This window comes from Gavia stellata, chromosome 2 (assembly GCF_030936135.1).
Source record: "Gavia stellata isolate bGavSte3 chromosome 2, bGavSte3.hap2, whole genome shotgun sequence".
Lineage (NCBI taxonomy): Eukaryota > Metazoa > Chordata > Aves > Gaviiformes > Gaviidae > Gavia > Gavia stellata.
The window spans coordinates 33,372,588-33,392,312 of NC_082595.1; the positions used below are offsets into that span (position 1 = coordinate 33,372,588).

Consider the following 19,725-nt stretch of genomic DNA (forward strand, 5'->3'; position numbering starts at 1 on the left):
TTAGCTTATTGCTTCTCACTGAGGGGAAAACCAGCATGTGTATTTTTATATATATATATCTATATATATGCGTGTATGTCTATATACATTCACTCCAAAATAATCATTTCCCTAGTAAAGATCAAAGAAAAGGGTCCATCCTTATCAGAATCAATGGCAAAATCATCAAGTGCAGGGGGCAGCATTTGTCCACATATTTACATCATTGATGAGTGTAAACCAACACAGCTTCATGAGGGTCAGTGGAACTCTTCTGTGCATTCGGACCTAGAAAAGGCATTTCTGGGGGAAAGCATTCTCTCACTTAATCAGTCTTTGGCCCAGAAGACAAAAAACCACAACCAGAAACTCATTTGGAGAGTGCTGGTGCAGAGACGGTGACTGTACAGCTGCAGGGTGACAACCTTCCGGGAAACCAGCCAGACACAAGAGAATGTGCCTTTCTGGGCATGTGTCCCCTGGAGGTGTCCCACGGCAGGGGCTTTCTCAGCTCCCACTGAGAGCAGGACCCGATGGCGCAGAGCAGCACCGCAGGCAAGGCTGCTGTACTTAACAAGGGATTTGGCTGGAAAAAGAGGACAGCAACAAGTGAAGTGAGAAACAGGATTTATATTCTTTGGCATAGCCTCCAGAATTTTTTTTAATACTGAGAAGCAAACGAAGTCAGTGTATATTAGTCATAATACAGCCTTTTAAAATAAACATAAAATTATAGGTTAATATTAAATAGTGCAATGAATGAAATGCTATTGCTGAGCCAGTAGCTTCACCTTTAATTAGCCAGCCTTTCTCTTTTGCTAGCTGTGACACAGCTGTGTCTTTCACTGGTGCTTTACTAGTAGCTCAAATGCTTTCACCGTAATTTTTTTAGACAAATTCACACATAACTGGAAGTTACAGCAGCTCTTAAGTTATGTGCTTGAGCATTTTTTTTGTTTTTGATACTAATATTTCTGCTTTAGGTTGGGGGGAAGATATTGTTGTGTTAAGAAGTGACCAGAAATTGAGGCAAAAATAAAGCAACATGAAGAACTCAGGCCAGACCATTAGTAACTAAAGACAGGATGGGGACATGGACAGAAGAGGGTGTGCAGGAAATAAATGTGATCTGCAGAGCCTTGAAAAATAACTTGCAGGCCTTCCTTCCTCTGGAGCAAAACTGCCCACTGGGAGATTGCAATATAGTCATGTAGCCAGAAAACTGGGTAATAATGTTGAAGCTACTAAATCCAAAAGCCCAAGCAAACTGTTGTCGGTTAAAGAGACAGAGTCCTCTTTGGAGGTTCAGCTGCTCTGAAGCCATGGTGATGGCCTCAGAACGTACTGGTGCAGACCTCCCTCTTTATACAGAGGTTTGACCAGTAGACCTATGTAGTCGTGAGAAGTACTGCCTTAGCCCAACGTCCTCCCCAGGCCACCACTACTCAGTACTCAGATAACCTCTTGTGTTACTGTGTGGGCACTCTGACTGAGCCAGTGCTTGCGATACCAGCCCATGTGCTGCGTGCACCCCCTCTTCCCACCCACCATGTGCGCTGGCGTTGCATTAACCTTACTGCACTGCGGACACGCAGATCTCCTCTTTGACACCCACATCTTCGCTCGGTCAGCATCCCCCACGGCCACTGTCTCAGGTTGCCAGCACGGGGTAATTGTAGTGGACTGTAACATGTGGGAAGAAGTCTTCATCAACCTGTCACTAACCTATATGAAGCCTACAGTATCGGAAAGGCATCCAGCTGCTCAGGATAGCAGAGGGCTGGAGAGTCGGGCTTCCTCCTGCAGCCCCATACATTGGAGGAGATAGCTGCCGCTTTGGAAGGGGAAGCAGCCATTCCCCTGCCTCCCCCAGCACTATGGGTCTGAGAGGGAGCAAGCCTGGCCCTCCAGCACCCCTCTGCACCTCGCTGCCGAGCCGAGCCTCTCCCGCCCTCCCTGCAGGCCCTGCCAGGCTCCAGGCAGCCCCCTCCTTCATCCTTGCCACGCAGCTATTCAGTTCTGCCATCACTGCCATGAAGGTTCGCACCGGCTTTGCACCACCGTTTCCTGGTCATAGTTCAAACACTTAACTAGGCAGGTCTGCTCCGTATAGAGCCTTTTTGCCAAGTATCTCTTGGCAAATAAAGCAGTATAGGGCTCAGGACAATAGTTACAGGCTCAGTCGAAACAGCCAGCATCTTCAAATGGTTGTCTGACAACTCGGAGCTTTAAGATTCAAGGGCAGAAAGGAATATTTTAAATATTAGATCATGCAGCCAAAAAGCTGGTTGCATCATAAAAATATTATCCTTTTAAATCACAGCTCAGTGGAGGAAGTTACATGCCAACTGACCTAACAATTTGAAGCTCATGGGAAGGCAGGCATGTGTATATAATCTGCATTATGTTCAGAAATGCTCAATTACTTAACTGATACCTTTAAAAACAAGCAAAATTTTAGTCATTCAAACGTTTAAGAATGTGTAGTAAGGTAAGATTATTTTCTGCTTGGTGTCGGTACCAGACTACACAGAGGAAATGAAGAACTGCGTGAAACGACAGTAAGCGAGATGAGGTCAATTGGTGGTGGTACCTCAAAATTTTAGCTGAGAAATAGTCTGGTGCCTTATGAAATCTGATGTGCTTATGGTCAAAAGCAGAGCAATTGTAAAAGTGTAATGGAACATACCTCAAAAGGAAGAGCAGCTAAGCCTCTATCACTTTCTTTTTTTTAAAGATGCCTTTGAAGCAAGACACTTTATATGATGGCTGTTTGGCTGTGGGTCTTTCATCATTGTGGTTTGAGCGTTTCCGATTATTTTTCTTTAACTTTGGAAAAAGAAGATGCACTGCCAACAACCAAAAGCAAACTGTACTTACTCACACATAATTCGTCCATAACTTAAATCATGAGTTTTGCTCCACAAAACATAAACTGTTCAGGGTCAGTGCTGGATTATCCCATCGGAAACATAAAGCCATTCCAATAGGAAGAAAATTGGGCAGTTAGAATACTTTTGTTTCTCTTAAGTAACACAAATGTGAAATAAACAAATGAGTTAAACAGCTCTCATGCATGATTTTGAGGAGAAAATATTAACTGCTTGAATGACAAGGTTAAACTAAGTTTATGAAGATCCGTAGGACAAAACAATAGCTGAGAGCAGAGTCACTAGTAGGCTGTGAAATCAGAAAACATCCTCTAAGTCAACACAATCATATTTAAGGAAGAGTTTTAAGGGAATTTTTTTTTATTAAGTTGATTGACTATACAAGGGACATGCATCAGTACATTTCAATTAAGTAATATTTTAACATTCTTAGCTTGACTTAAACTGTAGACCATCACAGTACCAACACAGAGATCAGCAGAGCTTAGGCCCTGATGGAAAATACTGGGTTTTGGGTTGGGTTGTGGGGAGGAGGGTGCAGTGGTCTATACTCTTGTCCAAACTGAGATTTCAAAATCTGTCTCACAGAGGCTGAGCAAAGATGCCAATTTTTCTATTTTCGATCCTTCTTGTGTCACTGAATAAACCCTTGACATTAAAAATGGAAACCTTTCAAACGCTTATTAACTCAGTTCTATCAAAAACCCAAAATACTCATCGTTTTGGAGAAATGCTCTAGGATTGAAAATTGTAATGAGAAGCATCTGAAGTGAGGCTTTTCAGAGAGCTGCGGGATTGCCAGGAAGGAGAAAAATGAGAGTGAAATGCTGATCTTATTTCACCAGTAGAAATCTACAGTAACTTCAATGCAATTGATGCATTCTACTGGATTCCAGCTGTGTTAATTAAGATCAGCACCTCAGGAAAAGGAAATATTCAGCAGTGAAGAGCTATGTTATTCTGAGAAAATAGAAAAGGCAGACTTTCAGGACTTTTAGTATATGGACTTACTGAATCTGCACATTCATCCAAGTCAGTAGATTATATTACTGTTACAGTTTATAAGGCATTGTCATTTCCAAACTACAGTTTCCCCTCCCAAATTATCCTTTTGTATGAGAGGAAGTATCACTATAGGAACTTCAAAAAACATACTGTGTTAAAGAAAAGGAGAAATTTAAACAAACCAAAATGAAATGTAAACAAAATTAATGGTCTGACTTAAAGCCACAAAACCATAGAAACTCAGTAAAATCTGAAAATCCAGCTTGACATTGTCTCTCTCTCTCAAGCTTGTGTGCCTTTTACTCATTTGGATTTTTTTTTTTTTCTGCACAAAAGATAAGGGTACTTCTAATTCAAGAATGTTGTGTGAGTAAAATCACATTTCCCATAATACTTTTCAAATTTTTCCACTTACTTACTTTTTAAATTTCAGGTCTTGGTAACGAAAATTATATTACAGGAAAAACAGATAAATTCACAGGTTAAGTAAGAATACAAAAATCTTAAACTATATAAAGGATTATCCAAAGTTTATCCAGCCCTCACACACAGCGGAGTCTAAAACAGAGCCTTCTTGCATTCGATGCATACTTTTTAAATAAGAAAAAGATTTGCCCTTGAGGCAAATTAGCTGAGTGGTCTGGCTCTGTCTCAGTATGCTATCATTTCTTGCTCTCTTACATATCCAAGTCCTTTTCTTCCAGGTTGCTTACAGCAGAGGAAGGACTAGCTTTATGAACAGGTATTTTATCCATTATCTAAGGCACTGGTCTCCAAAGTGGGGTGCAGGTACCCTAGGGGGGGCACAAGGCAATCAATTGGAGTGCAGGAAGAAAGTATTTTTTGTACTATTAATAAATAAAATTTAAAAAATAAAATTGTGTTTATTTCATTTTTATTTCATCCTCTTTTAATTTCATATTTGGGTATGTTTTACAATGGACTTAATATATTAATACTATAGTACATCTATGTAATTTATAAATAAATATACATCTATTGAGGGTGCGTGCTGAAAAATATTTTACTGATTATTAAAAACTAGTGAATACACATAATGCTTGAAAACACCTTCACCCATAGACGCAGCCTGAAAAAATACAGTTCCAGGAACAGATATTTCTCCAGCTTGGCTGAATTTGACCTGTTACCACTCGTGATTTTAGGAAAATACAGGGGCACTTACACCTCATTGCATCATACTATAGGTTTAGCTTAACTAGCCTCCATGCTATACCCTTTTAAATGCTCTTGACCAGCTTGTGTAGAAAACCGAATTTCTGTTTAACACACCAGTTATCCAAAAGCCTGAAATAAACCATTCAAGACTCTTTACAGAATATATCAGTTCTTCACAGGGCTTCCATTTTACTGTATAACACAGAGGGGAACAAAAGGTCAAAACACGAACGTTTGAAAACTCTGACCGTGAGAAAAGTAAAAAACCCTTCTGTCTCCCCAGTATATGACATTCTCTAGACTCCTTTTTGGGTTCATTTTCATTATCTCAGAATAACTAGTTTCTGAGAAGGATCAAAACCACAAGTAACCTCAGAAAAATGCTTTGGCTTTAAAAAAAGGACTAGAAATCTAATGGGAAGAATTATTATTATATAACTTCCAGGCCAATCTAACAGATACAGGTGGCTTGGATCGTTCTTACAAACATTAGATTAGCCTTCAATTTCAGATGCTTTCTATTAAGTTACCCTTAGGATGTGAGGATATATTCTTAGCTCGGTTTAAATCGGTGGGAATTTTGCCATAGACTCCAAGGGGCCCTTACCTTCTACAGTTTTGCCTTAACAAGATATCAGTGTTTGCCAAAAACTGCATCTTGATTTATCTGCAAGTTATTGCTAAAAATATTTGGCTTAACACGTAATGGGTTCAAATTTTCAGGTGGTATAAATCAGCGTAGCTGCAGAACTATGACAATTTAATCCACCTGAGGATGTACCAGTGGGGTTTATCCTATTTAAGATCATTCATAGTAGTAAAGTAATTGTTTTAAAATCTTCCTGGCTTTACATGGCAGGCGGTCACAGTGGTTTTACCCAGGACTACTGCATTTTTGTGGGTACAAGCTGCAAATCAAGCAAACCCATCCTTTCAAAAATGTATTATTTCTTGAAAGTAAGTACACAATTAACCTATATTTTTTTATTCAGTCCTGGCACCACTCAGCAATCAGATGCTGTATTTAAGTTTAGACAACACAAATGCAAACATGCCTTTGCAACACTGCTTATAATGGAGAAACTTTGAGTAACAGTCGTTCATTTCTACTAAAAAGTTGATTTGTATTAGCCATTTGTGCAATTTTACATGTTACTTGTTAACAGCTAGCCACACCTGTGCCAGATCCTCTTTCAACCTCCTTTTTTCAAAAAGCTGTCTAAAATAAAATCAATTAATTTTTACTTGATGTAGTGTTTGTATGATAAGAGAGAAATTTGCCAGTTGAGGACTTGGGCATTTAATAGACTAGCTGAGAGTGAGAAAAGAGAAAGACTTAAGAGAGAGAAAGAAAAATAAACACCTTAACACAACTGGAACTGTGAAGTAACCTCTTCCCCCTGCTACTTCTACAGGCATGTACTTACTCCATGCTGCTGCAGAGTAGAGAGGGAGGTTTTTCTAGCTAGTCCATAAGTATTTAAGAAATGTTAGGAAATATTGGTATTTGCCTTATTTTAAAATAATATAAAGCATTTGGAAGTCAAAGATTAAGCAATGTAAAATATGGGAGAGCAGATCCATGTCATACATAATAATATATGATAATTACAAGCTCACATTGCTGCAGTGGTTTGTTGGACTACAGCTCACATAATGCAACATACCATAAAGCAGAAAAAAAAAATCAAAAGACAATTGCCTAACTTAACGAAAATGAATTTATCAGGTAGGAGTTTACAGCATGAAAAGTTCTTGTTAATTGTTTCCACTGGAAAAGTATCTTGACTTTGGATAAATCTTTATTACTGTACTGTATAACAGCACTACCAGTTTGGATAAGAAATAGATGTGTGAAAGCTTAAAACCCTTCACCTGCCCAGCCTCCCTTTAAGATTCCAGCTAGCAAATGCTTCTGCAAAATTTTTAGCAAAAGGTAGGAGTGACCAGCAAGTGATATCCTTTAGTGCAAAACTTGTTTCTTCAGCTTCTGCTCTGCTATACTCTGTTGTGAGTGCAAGTTCTTTTCACTCAGAAAAAACACGCACGAAATCAAGTAATTATCCAAGTCTGTAACTATGCAAGTGCTGTTTGAAATAAATTATTGAAGATGGCCAACTTTCTGTTGGTTTCCATGGAGTAAGAATTGTAAAATATCATAGAATAGTTTGGGTTGGAAGGGTCCTTTAAAGGTCATCTAGTCCAACCCCACTGCAATGAGCAGGGACATTTTCAACTACATCAGGTTGCTCAGAGCCCTGCCCAACCTGACCTTGAACGTTTTCAGGGATGGGGCATCTACCATCTCTCTGGGCACCCTGTTCCAGTGTTTCACCACCCTCATTGTAAAAAGTTTCTTCCTTATATCTAGTATGAATCTACCCTCTTATAGTTTAAAAACATTACCCCTTGTCCTATTGCTCCAGGCCCTATGAAAAAGTCTGTCCCCATCTTTCTTGTAAGTCCCCTTTAAGTATTGAAAGGCCACAATAAGGTCCAAAATATTTCCCAAATTATCCCTGAAATGCCTGCTAACTTCCCTGAAGTTACAACAGCAGTAAGTAACTTCAGTAAGCAAGTACTGACTGGTGAAATGATGGATCACCAATCTGACTGTCTACAGAGGAGTATTTGCCACTAAGTTTCAGATATCTGAGGATTTATCTGGCACATATGGTTCTTGCTGAACTCTGTGAGCAGCTGAACAGCAAAACTGCAAGTCACACATGCTCCATCCCTTTTTTTCTGAAGGAAGAGAAATGGAGACAACTTGGTAAGAGCTGTGAAATTCATGCTCCAAGGTGAATTTTTAGTGTAAATCAGCTTTTCATCTCTTAGAATATAGACATGTTCAGTATCTTAAGTGATAAGCCATAATGTGGAGTGAGTACATCACTCATTTGACCCTGTCTCCCACTGACTCTTTCATAAAGTAATCAAGATCTACCTAAAAAACTAATGAGATCTTCTGCCCCATTACTAGTCCTTTAGAAGGCTGTTGCCTCACTGCTTTAATAGTTGGAAACCACTTTACAGCTCCCAGGTGAAATTCATTCAGGGTAGTTCATACCTATTTTTCTTGTGCCAAAATTGTCATGGAGGAAAACAGTTTCTCTTCCTCATGGTCTCAGAGGAACAATACCGCCTCTGGACCTCATCTTTTTTGTCTAAATGAAGCAAATGCTAGCTGCCTTCTCTTGGACAGTAGCTGCTTTCCCTGATACATTAGTGCTAGCTAACTTCTCCTGTGTGTCCATTTTCCTGAACACAGATGACCAGAATTGTACCCGCCGTTCTAGATAAAATCCAGAAGAAAAAAAACCAGGGCTATCTAAAATGGCATTAATGTCTCCTTGTCTGCCTTGTCAGTCCTGTTCCTGTCTGTCTGTCCCATCATACCTAGCTAGATGTGGTTTTGGGTCACACTTGCCATTTTTACAGCCACAGTAATTGGACAGCTTACAGTTAATCTTATGATTGACTTATTTTCATGTAAAACACAACATATAATTATATATGGGATAATAACATATAATTCATCTTTCTTACTTTTTTTTTACTATACCTTGTAATTAAATTTGTTTTATGACAGAGACTGTTAATGTGTGCTTCATTCAATATGCATTTCAACACTGATGGGCATGTTTAGTTCAGAATTATTGTCTAGATGTTTCTCTGGGTGGCTAAACTGAAATATTTTTCATGACACAAAAAATCTGCCCACATTATTTGCTTGTTTCTCGTTCTTTACAATAGCTGACAGTGATTCATAATTCCCTCATAACATGTAATATCGCTAAACCTGCTACACCTCAAGTTATTCAAACATATTAAAAGGCCATTTCAAAAATGAAAGCAAGTCTACTGACGTCTGTGTTCAACTATCCAGAGGTAAGATCTCTCACACACTTATAAAAAGTGTGAAAAAATGAAAAATCTAATAAACAGCAAGGTTTGTTCCTACAACAGAGAAGAATAAAATAATATTATTCTGAGGTAAACTGAAAAGGGTACTCTTGGAAAAAAGTAAGTAGATGATACATGGTTTAGACTGATTTGAAGCCAATTTCCCATGGATTTTGCTTGAGCAAGGATTATGAAGTACGGACCAAATTATTCTGGTCATATTTGCTGTCTCCTCTGGTATGACAACAGCAAAGAATAATTCCAGTAAGTAAATGTGACTGCCTTTAAACTACTGAGAAAAATGAGGCTTACTTTTTCTGACAACATCCCAAGACCCATATTTACATACATTGTTCCAAAGTCGAAGACTTCAGTCAGTGGCAAATCAATATAGCGATAGCTAAAAGATACATTGTTTTGATAGAGGGTAAGAAATTGCTTTCTAATTTATTGCAGTGAATAAACAAAGCATTGGAATGCATGAAACCAAATTTATCTCTTTCACTGACCTTGAAGCTGGCGTCCTTTGTACAAATCCTTTGTTTTGGTTGGGTGAGCTCTGGCACTGTTATCACACTTAGGTTGTTCATACCTAAAGAACAAACAGGGAGAGAATAAAAGCAGCAAGGTTCATTTGATTTAGAACTAATTATTTCCAATTTTGTAGTCCAAATTAAACTTATACCTTCTTTTATTCAGGGAATAAGCTTGATTTTCATTCAGAAGTGGCAATGCAAATTCATCTGCCAATTTTCCACTTACCTCAAAGAAGCCAGCACATTTTTATTCTCCTGTGGCTGACACCAAACTAAAAAATCTATTCCAAAGCCCATTCTACAGGGAGAAAAACTGAGGAAGGAGGAAACTGTAGGGAAGTGCTACAAAGTAATACATAATAAAAAATAATTTGGAAAAAGCACCAAAACCCACAAAAACAAAACCAAAGTCAGGCTCTCTTCACACCTACCAAATCAAAAAGACATAAACAATGTGACAAATTCTGACATCTGACACATTATTCATGTTAGAAAACACCAGAGAAGCAATTTCAAAATCACAGCAAGACCGGTACTGTAGTTAGTCGCTACTGCATATCTAAAGCCATGTGCTACTGTATCCTCTCAAAAGAAAAAAGTTAGTTTACATAAGAAGGGCTAACTGTGAACAGCTAACATTTTGAACAAGAGCAAAGAACTGATAGGGTTTCCAGAAGGAAGGGAATTTGAAATGGATTGTGAAAAAGACTGAATCTCCACCTGCTACTTGAATATTCTGGTTCCTCTATGCTTTCTGAGTTCACTTAAAGTCGCTTTGTTAGTCCAGCTGGTAACAAGAAACTCTGTGTTATTTGTACTTCCAACAAACACTGACTTACGCACTAGCCATATCTTTTATGGAAGACTGGAAGGCATGGGAGCATCTGCTGCTGAATGTCTCCTTTTTTCTTATGTCCCACTATCGATGCACGGTAGTTTTTCACTCAGCTTGACAGAATCTCTTTCTGAGAAATGTTACTTTCTCATTCTCCTACAGTAGCTTGAAGTTGCAGAATTTAGTGTGTAGCATTTCAGAGAAAGTTTCAGTTCTCAGTTAAACACAGTAATATGACTTGTGTCCACATACATGTGTGTGCACATACATACCTGTTCATTGAATCTAGGTTCTTTCATATTTTATATAACTCCTCATCTTTCTTTGAAATTCTCCTATTCTAAGTTCCCCAAAATGATATTTACTGAGTGGCATACTAATATGTCTATTTAAATTATACTAATCCAAATTTTTGGAATAAAATATTCTTTTTAAAAGCATTAAATGGTGGCTATATCCTGGGTCCAGGCCAGACTGCCCCTAAGAACAATACCTACATATTCTGATCCTAATTATCACACAGAATGAAAAAAAAAAAATTATTTTTCCTTTGAGTTATTAATTTATTTCTACATGATCTGATGAAACTGCCTACTGGCCCATCAAATTTTGGTTGCTGCAAGAAGGCACAGTGTTGTTTTCAGGGACATGGGAGAGCTACAGGCACTTTTTTTCCCTAAAGAATGGCAGGCATAGAAGCTGCTTTGATAGCATGAGTTGGATTCAGATACCTGATGGATGACCACTTCAGTCAGCCAAGAAAAGAGTGAATGGGAAATCTCTGAGCAATACTCACTAATGCAGTATCTGGCAACCAGCCTGGTCCCCTATTAATCTGATACCTGACTCTGCATTCCCCTTGTCCTCTTCCGTTATTGTTACCGCTCTGTGCCTACACTTTCTTTTCTGGCCTCTACTTTTCTACCCTTTTGGCTTATATCTTTGTTAAATACACATGCAGTTCATAATATACAAACTAAATCTATTAAAGCCAAATAGGTGTTAAAATGCTGCAATGTGAAAAGTCTACATTTAACTCTTTAAAGCAACTGAAGAAAGAAAATTAATCATTAGCAATTTACCATACAGGAACAGCCATGCTAAGAATTGATAAGAAAAACACATTTGCCTCAGTTTTCATGGGGAAAGAGTGGAAAAGGGATAGCATGTCAGAATGGAGCACTGTCAAGTTAAAAATAACGTAATCAAAAGACATCCCAAGTTACTCTTTTGAATTTTAAAGGGGAAAGAATCCTTAGCAGCAAATGTATATCTAGAGTTGGCAAGGGCTTATGAAGGCTGCTTTGTACCTCTGAGCAGTCTGCTGGGAAGCACTGACATTTACTGAGGTGTACAAAGCAGTAGAGGATGGAGGCTTTCACAGGGATTCTACTGTGTGGGCAGCCTCATGAAGCAGCTGATTTATGTTCTTTTTCATATTTAGAGAATGTTGTGCAAGTGGACTGGGGATTACTTTGCCCATGACCTTAGCTGCTAAAAAGTCGCATGTGAGAACACAGACTGATGGCCCAGCTGAGCAAAAAGGCTGAGGGTCATGCTGCGACGTCCAAGAGGCATTGGGAGCCAGCTGGAGAGGGCTATACTGATAGACTTTTACAGGAATGGTTGTTTCTACCCTTTAAATGCATTACCTCCTTTTAGTCAAATGAGTGTTTCCTCTAGGCTTTCATAAAAGCCAGCTTTATACCACAACTTGACCTATTTCTTGTGAGTTTTACTGTCTTAAATGTCCTAGAGTGTTTCTTCATTCACAAATCTTTATTTGAACTCTAGAATCATTATTTTTTTTCTGGAATACCATCACTGACAAATGATTTATCTTTTTTTCAGATGACAGGACATTAGAAGATGAACGAGTATTAATAACTTCCCTTCATTTGGGGGGTCTAATTTAATGAGACTACTATTTATTGTGGTATTCAGAGCCTGATGTTATGACAAATTTCATCCTCATGAATGTATTCAAAACAAACAACATGCAAATTGCTAAACTGCTCTGGCAACAGCTTCCCAGATCTGTCTATCCTTTCACTGTTATGCCCTAGTGGTTCAATCCAGATTTGCAGAACAGAGATTCCAGGATGCAATGGATCCATCTTGCTACCAGGAGTACTAACGCTACCAGTTCCTGCAGTAGAGCTTTAACAGGTACTCTTCTAATTAGCGTTTTGCAGTGGAAAGCTGGAAGACAGCATACACCATTTTGCATGAGCTCCTGGTTCTTTAAACTAGGAAAGACTCACATGTTCACTCTTTCCATTCTATAAGTGTTACAAAAAGACAACTGTATGTTTCTCATCATATTCTGATCCCCCTTTACTTCCCTCTGCTAGAGAAAAGAAGTTTAATTTTATCAATATAGAAAAAAAAAATTAAAATCAAGAAATAATTAATGGGATTCCAGCCCAGCTAAATCTTTCCCAGAAATGAGGTCTAGACACTCCTCTTGAATTCCAGGCAGTAATCCCACCTGCTTGTTTACCAGGACTGTAGATTCCTAAATACACCAGTCATTCTTTATTTAGTATGAAACTCCTAAAATTGAGTACTCTACTTACCCATCTGTGCTCAGAAATGTCCTCTCCGGGGACATTACTAAATATTACTTCCTCAGAGCTCCATTGAGAACTGCCCATCAGTCCAGCAAAGCTGAACAAATTAGAAATGGTCAAGACCACAGCAGTTGATCTTTTGAGTATCAGTCATCAGGCAGGGCAGTGATTGAGCAAAAGGAAGAGTCGTGTCTAAATCATACGCATGAGATGATTTAACCCAACTTGCCAGCCTTCCAACTTTGGAGACATGTGAAAAGACCTCCCTGCCAGCTCTTCTCCCACAGCGGAGTGACTGTGTAGCTGCCAAACACAAGAGGCCAGCAGATCAAACAGGAAAAAAAAAGACGGAGACTGATTCTAGATCCATAGGTGATTCATCAAGGGGTTGGGAAGACCTAGAATTCCAGTCTGTATGTCAGTAGAAGCCAAAATCACACACACTGCATACACACTATACATATTAATAGGAAAGTGAGCTGGTGGATTTGCAAGGATCACCACCTGCAGTTTCATGAATGGTTCATCCCGATGTGCAGGATGTGGCAGGAAGCCTCCACAGATGAACAAGGAGCACCTAACAAAATCTAGACTTAAAAAGGAAGCATACAAAGGGTGGAAACAGGGTCAGGTGATACAGGAGGAATGTACAGACACCGTTCAAGTGTGCAGGGATGGTGTTAGGAAAGCCAAAGCCCCCTGGAGCTAAACTTGGTAAGGGGCATGAAGGGCAACAAGAAGGACTTCTTACATGCCTATCAGCAGCAAAAAGGCGGCTAGGGAAAATTTGGGCCTGCTGCTGGGTGGGACAGGGGACCTTGTGACAAAGGACATAGAGAAGGCAGAAATACTCAGTGCCGCCTTCTCCTTGGTCTTTACTTGTAAGACCAGTCTTCAGGAATCCGAGGTCCCTGAGATCAGTAGTAAAGTCTAGAGCAAGGAAGACTTACCCTCAGGGGAGAATGATCAAGTCAGGAATTTATTGAACAAACTGGACATACACAAATCCGTGGGACCTGATGGGATGCACCCAGAAGTGTTGAGGGAGCTGGCTGTTGTCATTGTGAGGCCACTCTCATTATATTTCAAAGGTCGTAGTGACTGGGGGAGGTTCCTGGGGACTAGAAGAAAGCAAATGTCACTTCTATCTTCAAGAAGGGCAAGGAGGAGCCGAATAACAAGCCAGTCAGCCTTACGTCAATTCCTGGGAAGGTGATGACGCAAATCCTCCCAGAAGCTGTTTCAAAACATATGAAGGACAAGAAGGTGATTGAGAGTAATCAGCATGGATTTATGAAGAGGAAATCATGCTTGGCCAACCCTGCAGCCTTCTATGATGAGATGAATTGCTCAGTGGATGATGGGAGAAGAGCAGGTATTATCTTAATTTTAGTAAGGCTTTTGACACTGTCTCTGATTACTTTCTCATAGACAAACTGATGAAGTATGTGCTAGATAAACGAACAGTGAGGTGTGTTGAAATCTGGCTGAACTGCCAGTCTCAAAGTGTTGGGATCAGCAGCACAAATTTCATCTGGAAGCCAGCCACCAGTGGAGTGCCCCAGAGTTCAATACCAGAGCCAATATTGTTTAACCTCTTCATTAATGACCAGGATGCTGGGACAGAGAACAAGTTTAGCAAGTTTGCAGGTGAGACAAAATTGGGAGGAGTGGCTAATACACCAGAGGGTTGTGCTGCCATTCAGAGGGACCTCAACAGGCTGGAGAAATGGTCTGGCAGGAATCTCATGAAGTTCAAAATAAGGCAGATGCAAAATTCCCGCACCTGGAGAAGATCAACCTCCTGCACCAGCACGGGATGGGGGCCAACCAGCGGGAAATCAACTTTGCGGCAAGGGCCTGGGATTTCCGATGGACACTAAGCTGACTATGAGGCAGCAATGTGCCCTTGCAGCAGAGAAGGCCAACAGCCTCCTGGGCTGCATTAGGAACAGTATTGCCAACAGGTCAAGGGAGGTGATAGTTCCCCTGTCCTTTGCACTGATGAGACATATCTGGAGTGCTGGGTCCAGCTCTGGGCTCCCCAAACAGAGAGACATGGACATACTGGAGTGGGTCTAGCAAAAGGCCATGAATATGATTAAGGGATTGGAGCATTTGACATAATAAGGAAAGGGTAAGAGAAGTGGGACTGTTCAGGCTGGCGAAAAGAAGGCTCAGGGAGGATCTTATTGATGTCTATAAATATCCAAAGGGGGAAAAATAAAGAAAACGGAATCAGACTCTTCTCAGCGATGTGCAGTAACAGAAAAAGAGGCAACGGCCACAAAATTAATACAGGCAATTTCATTTACATGTAAGAAAAAGCTTTTTTTTTTAACTGTGATCATGATCAAACACTACAACAGGCTGCCCAGAGAGGCTGTGGACTCTCCATCCTTGGAGATATTAAAAGCCCAACTGGACCTTGCTTTGAGTAGACGGGTTGGACTAGAGAATCTCTAGAAGTCCCTGCCAATCTCAACTATTCTGTGATTCTATAATAAAATGATACTCTCAAAGAAGAACTACAAAAAAAATCAGCAGAACTCCTATTGCTTGACAAGCACAAGACGATTTGGGCTCAAATTCGAGAATAGGAACTAAGGGTCCATAAAATGATTTAAACTATAATTCAAAGAAGGATTAGCACTAAACACAAGAAACAGTGAACAAACCTAGATGCGGAGAACAGAGGAAGAGCAGAAAAGGTTGCCTCTGGAATCTCTAGAGGACATCTCTAGGTCCTCACACAACATGTGTACTGATCCTACAGTTTCAGGACCAGACTTGGACTATTTTGTTGTGACAGTTTATGGATCTCAACTTGCCAGAAACAGCAGATCAACATTAACTTTAAATCATGCTCACTTCAGCTGGTATTGTAATTGGCATGGTCTAGACTATGGTATAAACAGCTATCAGTAAATCAGCACTTGAAGAATATGTGAAAAACACTCCCCAAGAATATAATACTTTACAGCAAGTGGCTTATAATGTTTTTTCACAAACCTTATTCAAATGATAAAAAATTATTTTGGCTTAAGCTTGGAAAGATTGATGAGTGCATCAAGATAACCCATACTGTCTGTCAGCTTTATATGAGCTTCTATAGCATTCCTTCAAGGGCCAAACCTCAATAACCAGCCTAAATAACATCCTTTGGAACCTGATACTTGCCTTTGCCTACATTTGCTCTATGTGGCTAACAACACTTCACCATGTATCCGGCTCAGCTGAGACAACTGAACTCCAAGCTTCTATTAATAACACACTAAAATGATATTTCCTCTCCCTGGATTCCCAAGCAGTTGTTCCATCAAAGCCAGTCATATGAAATAGTCGAGGAGGTTGCTGGAAAAATAACTGAACGTTTCTGAGGTTGGATGTGGTTTCTGTCAAAGACCATCTTACTTGGTTCTCCTATATTCAGGCTAAGGAGTGTGAGGTTTCCTCTGGACTTATTCATCATCTGCTCCAAGCCTTGGCTTCCCAGCACAAAATAGAAAGTAAAAAAGAGGACTGGGGGAGCAAACTGCCTGTGACATTGCAGTGAGGCCATCTGGTTTTAACTTTTGATGGTTCTTAGAAATATTTCACTTCACCTTCGTAGTGGAAGAAAACTATATGATATAATTCCACCAGCAATAGAAATCTACATGCTAGTACATGCACAATAAGACATCTTCTCACCGCAACTTTTGAGCACTGAACGTGTATTCCCTCACCTCGTTGATGTACCAGGGATGGGACGTCCCGTATCCACCAAAACACACCAGCAGTAGCCCGTGGAAGGATGGCACTGCACTGGTTTGTAGAGGCCGCCCTGAGCACACTCTGGGATGAACACATTGTCTTTCTGGGGCTGTTTAGCTTCCTCCAGGGCTGACTGAAGTTCTTGATCACATGATGATGCTTTTGGAAGGAAAAGAAAAAATACTGAAGAAACTATACAGAAAGGGCCTACTAGATTTATCAAACAGTTTTTATATCTTTCTTTGATTGCATATAAGGATTGTATTTGAAGAGGCTTGCTACAGCTCAAATACCAGCTACATTGGTTTATGCTGTATACTGTTGGGAACTTTAGTTTCCTTTTCATGCAGCTGCTCCATAATACAGTCCTAATAATATCTTGACACCCCCTTTCCTATATTTGGTTAACCAAATACTTTCTCTGCCACCTTAAAAAAATCCTTACCCACTCCACAGCCCCTAAACTACTATTTCTTTTCAGAGGGAACAGTAAAAATCCAACTTCTTAGGATTCCTTATATGAATTATTCCTCTAGATATTCAGTTTATATTCTGCTATTTCTTTCCAGTTTTGGAACAACCTCTTAATACAGTAAAAATTCTTCCACCTTCTTTTCTGGTGACTCTGGTATTGGCGATATATCATTTGCTCTGGAAACCAAAGATCCACAAGAAAAAGTAATACATTTTTATCTCTGTATTAACAATATGTCCCAGATCTCTTCTGCATGTGAGAAAAGCTCCCATGTCGACACATTCCTAGCCTTTACATGAAACTATGAACCAGGGGGCAAAGAGCAGAAACCCCAGGGCCTGAGATTGCCAGTCAGTTCACACCAACCAGTAGAAAACCACCTCTGCCGAGGATTTTTGATCACTACTAAGCTGGTATATGTGGCACTGCAGAGATAATAAATGAGACAGAGTATTTACTCAAGCCATTATTTCTCCAGGAATTTTAAAGTCAGTTTCCTATCATGTGGAATTTAGGTGGTTAATAAAACAGCTTCTGTATAATTCTCAAACTATGCCAGTGAACAAAAATTAAATATTTGAAAAACAAGAATGTTGATAACTATAAGCACTCTACAAACACACAAATCACTGACAGGAAAATTTCAAGTTACTAGAAATTAAAACAACAAAGGATTCTCTTCAGTTAAAGAAAAGCTCTTTTAATGTTACCAAAAAAATCTATGGGTAATATTTGCTCTTCTTTCAAGTCAGTTAAAGACTAGTGACACACTTATTCTCTGAATCTCTAGCAGGATTTACTTCTTGATTTTTCACAGTTCAACCAACAGAAGAACAAGCTGAATCCTGACTGGATTTTCTAGCTCCAGTCTCATTTACTCTTTTTCACAGTGTTCAGAAAATGCTTTGCAAATTGTAGGCAAAAACTGACAGAAAGTCACTAGTTATGTCCAGAATGCTACTGCTCCTTGCCAGCTTCTTGCAAATGCAGATGACCAAAGTTAGTAGGACTTCTGTTGCAGGGGAAGAGGTGGCAGGATGTTAAGCAACTTCACACTTTACGCAGCACACAATTCCATCTATACCATGGCCTGGTTTCCAAAACAGTGTATTTTGTTCCAATCCAAGTAAAAGGTTTAACAAACAAGCATATCACTTGCTAACTTGACTACAAGGCACAGATGGAGTGTTTTTTCAGTTCTTTGGTTGATATTTTTTGCCTCTTTTGTTTCATATGGTATTTGAGCAGGGCAGCTAGATAAATTGATTGATTTTGCATGTTTTTCTCTTGATCTACCCACTGACATAATCAGAGATTGAATAGCTCTCAAAGCACCAGTGTTTAGATAATAAACTGTACTTAGAGAATCAGTGTAGTGAGGACAGAAAGTCTCCATTAAAAAAGGGAAATAGCTAACTATTTGCATGTTAAAACCTTCACAGAAATAGTTATGGTTTCACAGATTAGAAATCCATCGCCAACATCCTCGTAGAGTAGCCAAAATAAATCTTTCCCCCGGTGAATCTGGATTATAATGATTAGCAAGTTACAAGGTACGACAACCCTGGAAAACAAATCACTTAGCTTAGTTGTTCACTTTTTATGTTTTGTATATAATCAAGCATAAAGGAGCAAATGGGGTGAAGCAGCTGCAGTGAGAGGGAGGAAATCATTACTCCTCTTTAAACTCCACTAAATTCTTTTCTCATTCATACTGATAAACCTTGGTACCATTCCATAAGCTACTGTGACCTTCTCTCATTTTACATCCTTGTAACTAGCAACATAATCTGGCAGATGTACAGGTATTATTATCTCTTGCAAGAGGAGTGATACATTTTCATGCTTTCAGCTTTGTTTAGAAAATACATTGGCGTATAGAGACTACATAGTCAGGTCATCCAGATAGACAAAATGTAACAGTACAGAGAGGGTGTGATGGAGAATTCCCAGTGCAGAAGCAGTTATGCACTGTTTCAGCTGTGAGCATAAGCTAAAGCACCTAATTTCTCGGCAGCTCTAGTTTCCACTGATTGAAACAAGCAGCAAAGGACTGCACTATTGGCTTAAAATCACTGGACTCATGGGCCAGTGCAGTCACCTCCATTGTGGTGATTTAGGAGCAGGTGTTACAGACCTAGATAAATGGTCTTTACTCTCTTGAGTGACTTGCCAAGGCAAGGTTTTCTACAAGCTGCTGCTCAAGCTAGAAATTTGTCTCTTGGGCACTAGGTCAGGTTTGATCTGGTCCTTTTTCTCCCTTATGTCTGGTTTTAAGTCTCAGAGGTACAGAGAAGCAGTATTACGGGAGAGACATCAAAAGAGGGTTGCAAATGTGGCTTATGGCTTTAGGAGGGACAGTCAGAAGACTGGTGGAACTTAATATTTCAAGTGAGAATGGGGAAGAGGACAGCCAGTGACAGTAATCAAAGGAAGGTTTAAAGATGAAATGGCAAAAGTATGAAAAATAGACAAAAAAACAGGATTCATGCCAAACGCTAAGTCCTGTGACTCGGAGGACTTTAGTGATGAAGAAATCTGCCTTTGAAGAGCAAGCAACAGCACAGGCATTCAAGACAAAGAACTTATA

At 39.6% G+C, this 19,725-nt stretch overlaps 1 protein-coding gene across 1 annotated transcript in view; it reads right to left on the reverse strand.

Moving 5' to 3' along the window:
• SMOC2 (SPARC related modular calcium binding 2) overlaps window positions 1-19,725 on the reverse strand; it is a 149,554-nt gene that overhangs the window by 28,123 nt on the left and 101,706 nt on the right. Inside the window, exons 8-9 of the mRNA XM_059835164.1 lie at window positions 16,633-16,819; window positions 9,470-9,552 (exon numbers count right to left, since the gene is read on the reverse strand). Of these exons, the coding sequence (XP_059691147.1) occupies window positions 9,470-9,552; window positions 16,633-16,819 (270 nt within the window). The remainder of the gene's footprint in view (window positions 1-9,469; window positions 9,553-16,632; window positions 16,820-19,725) is intronic.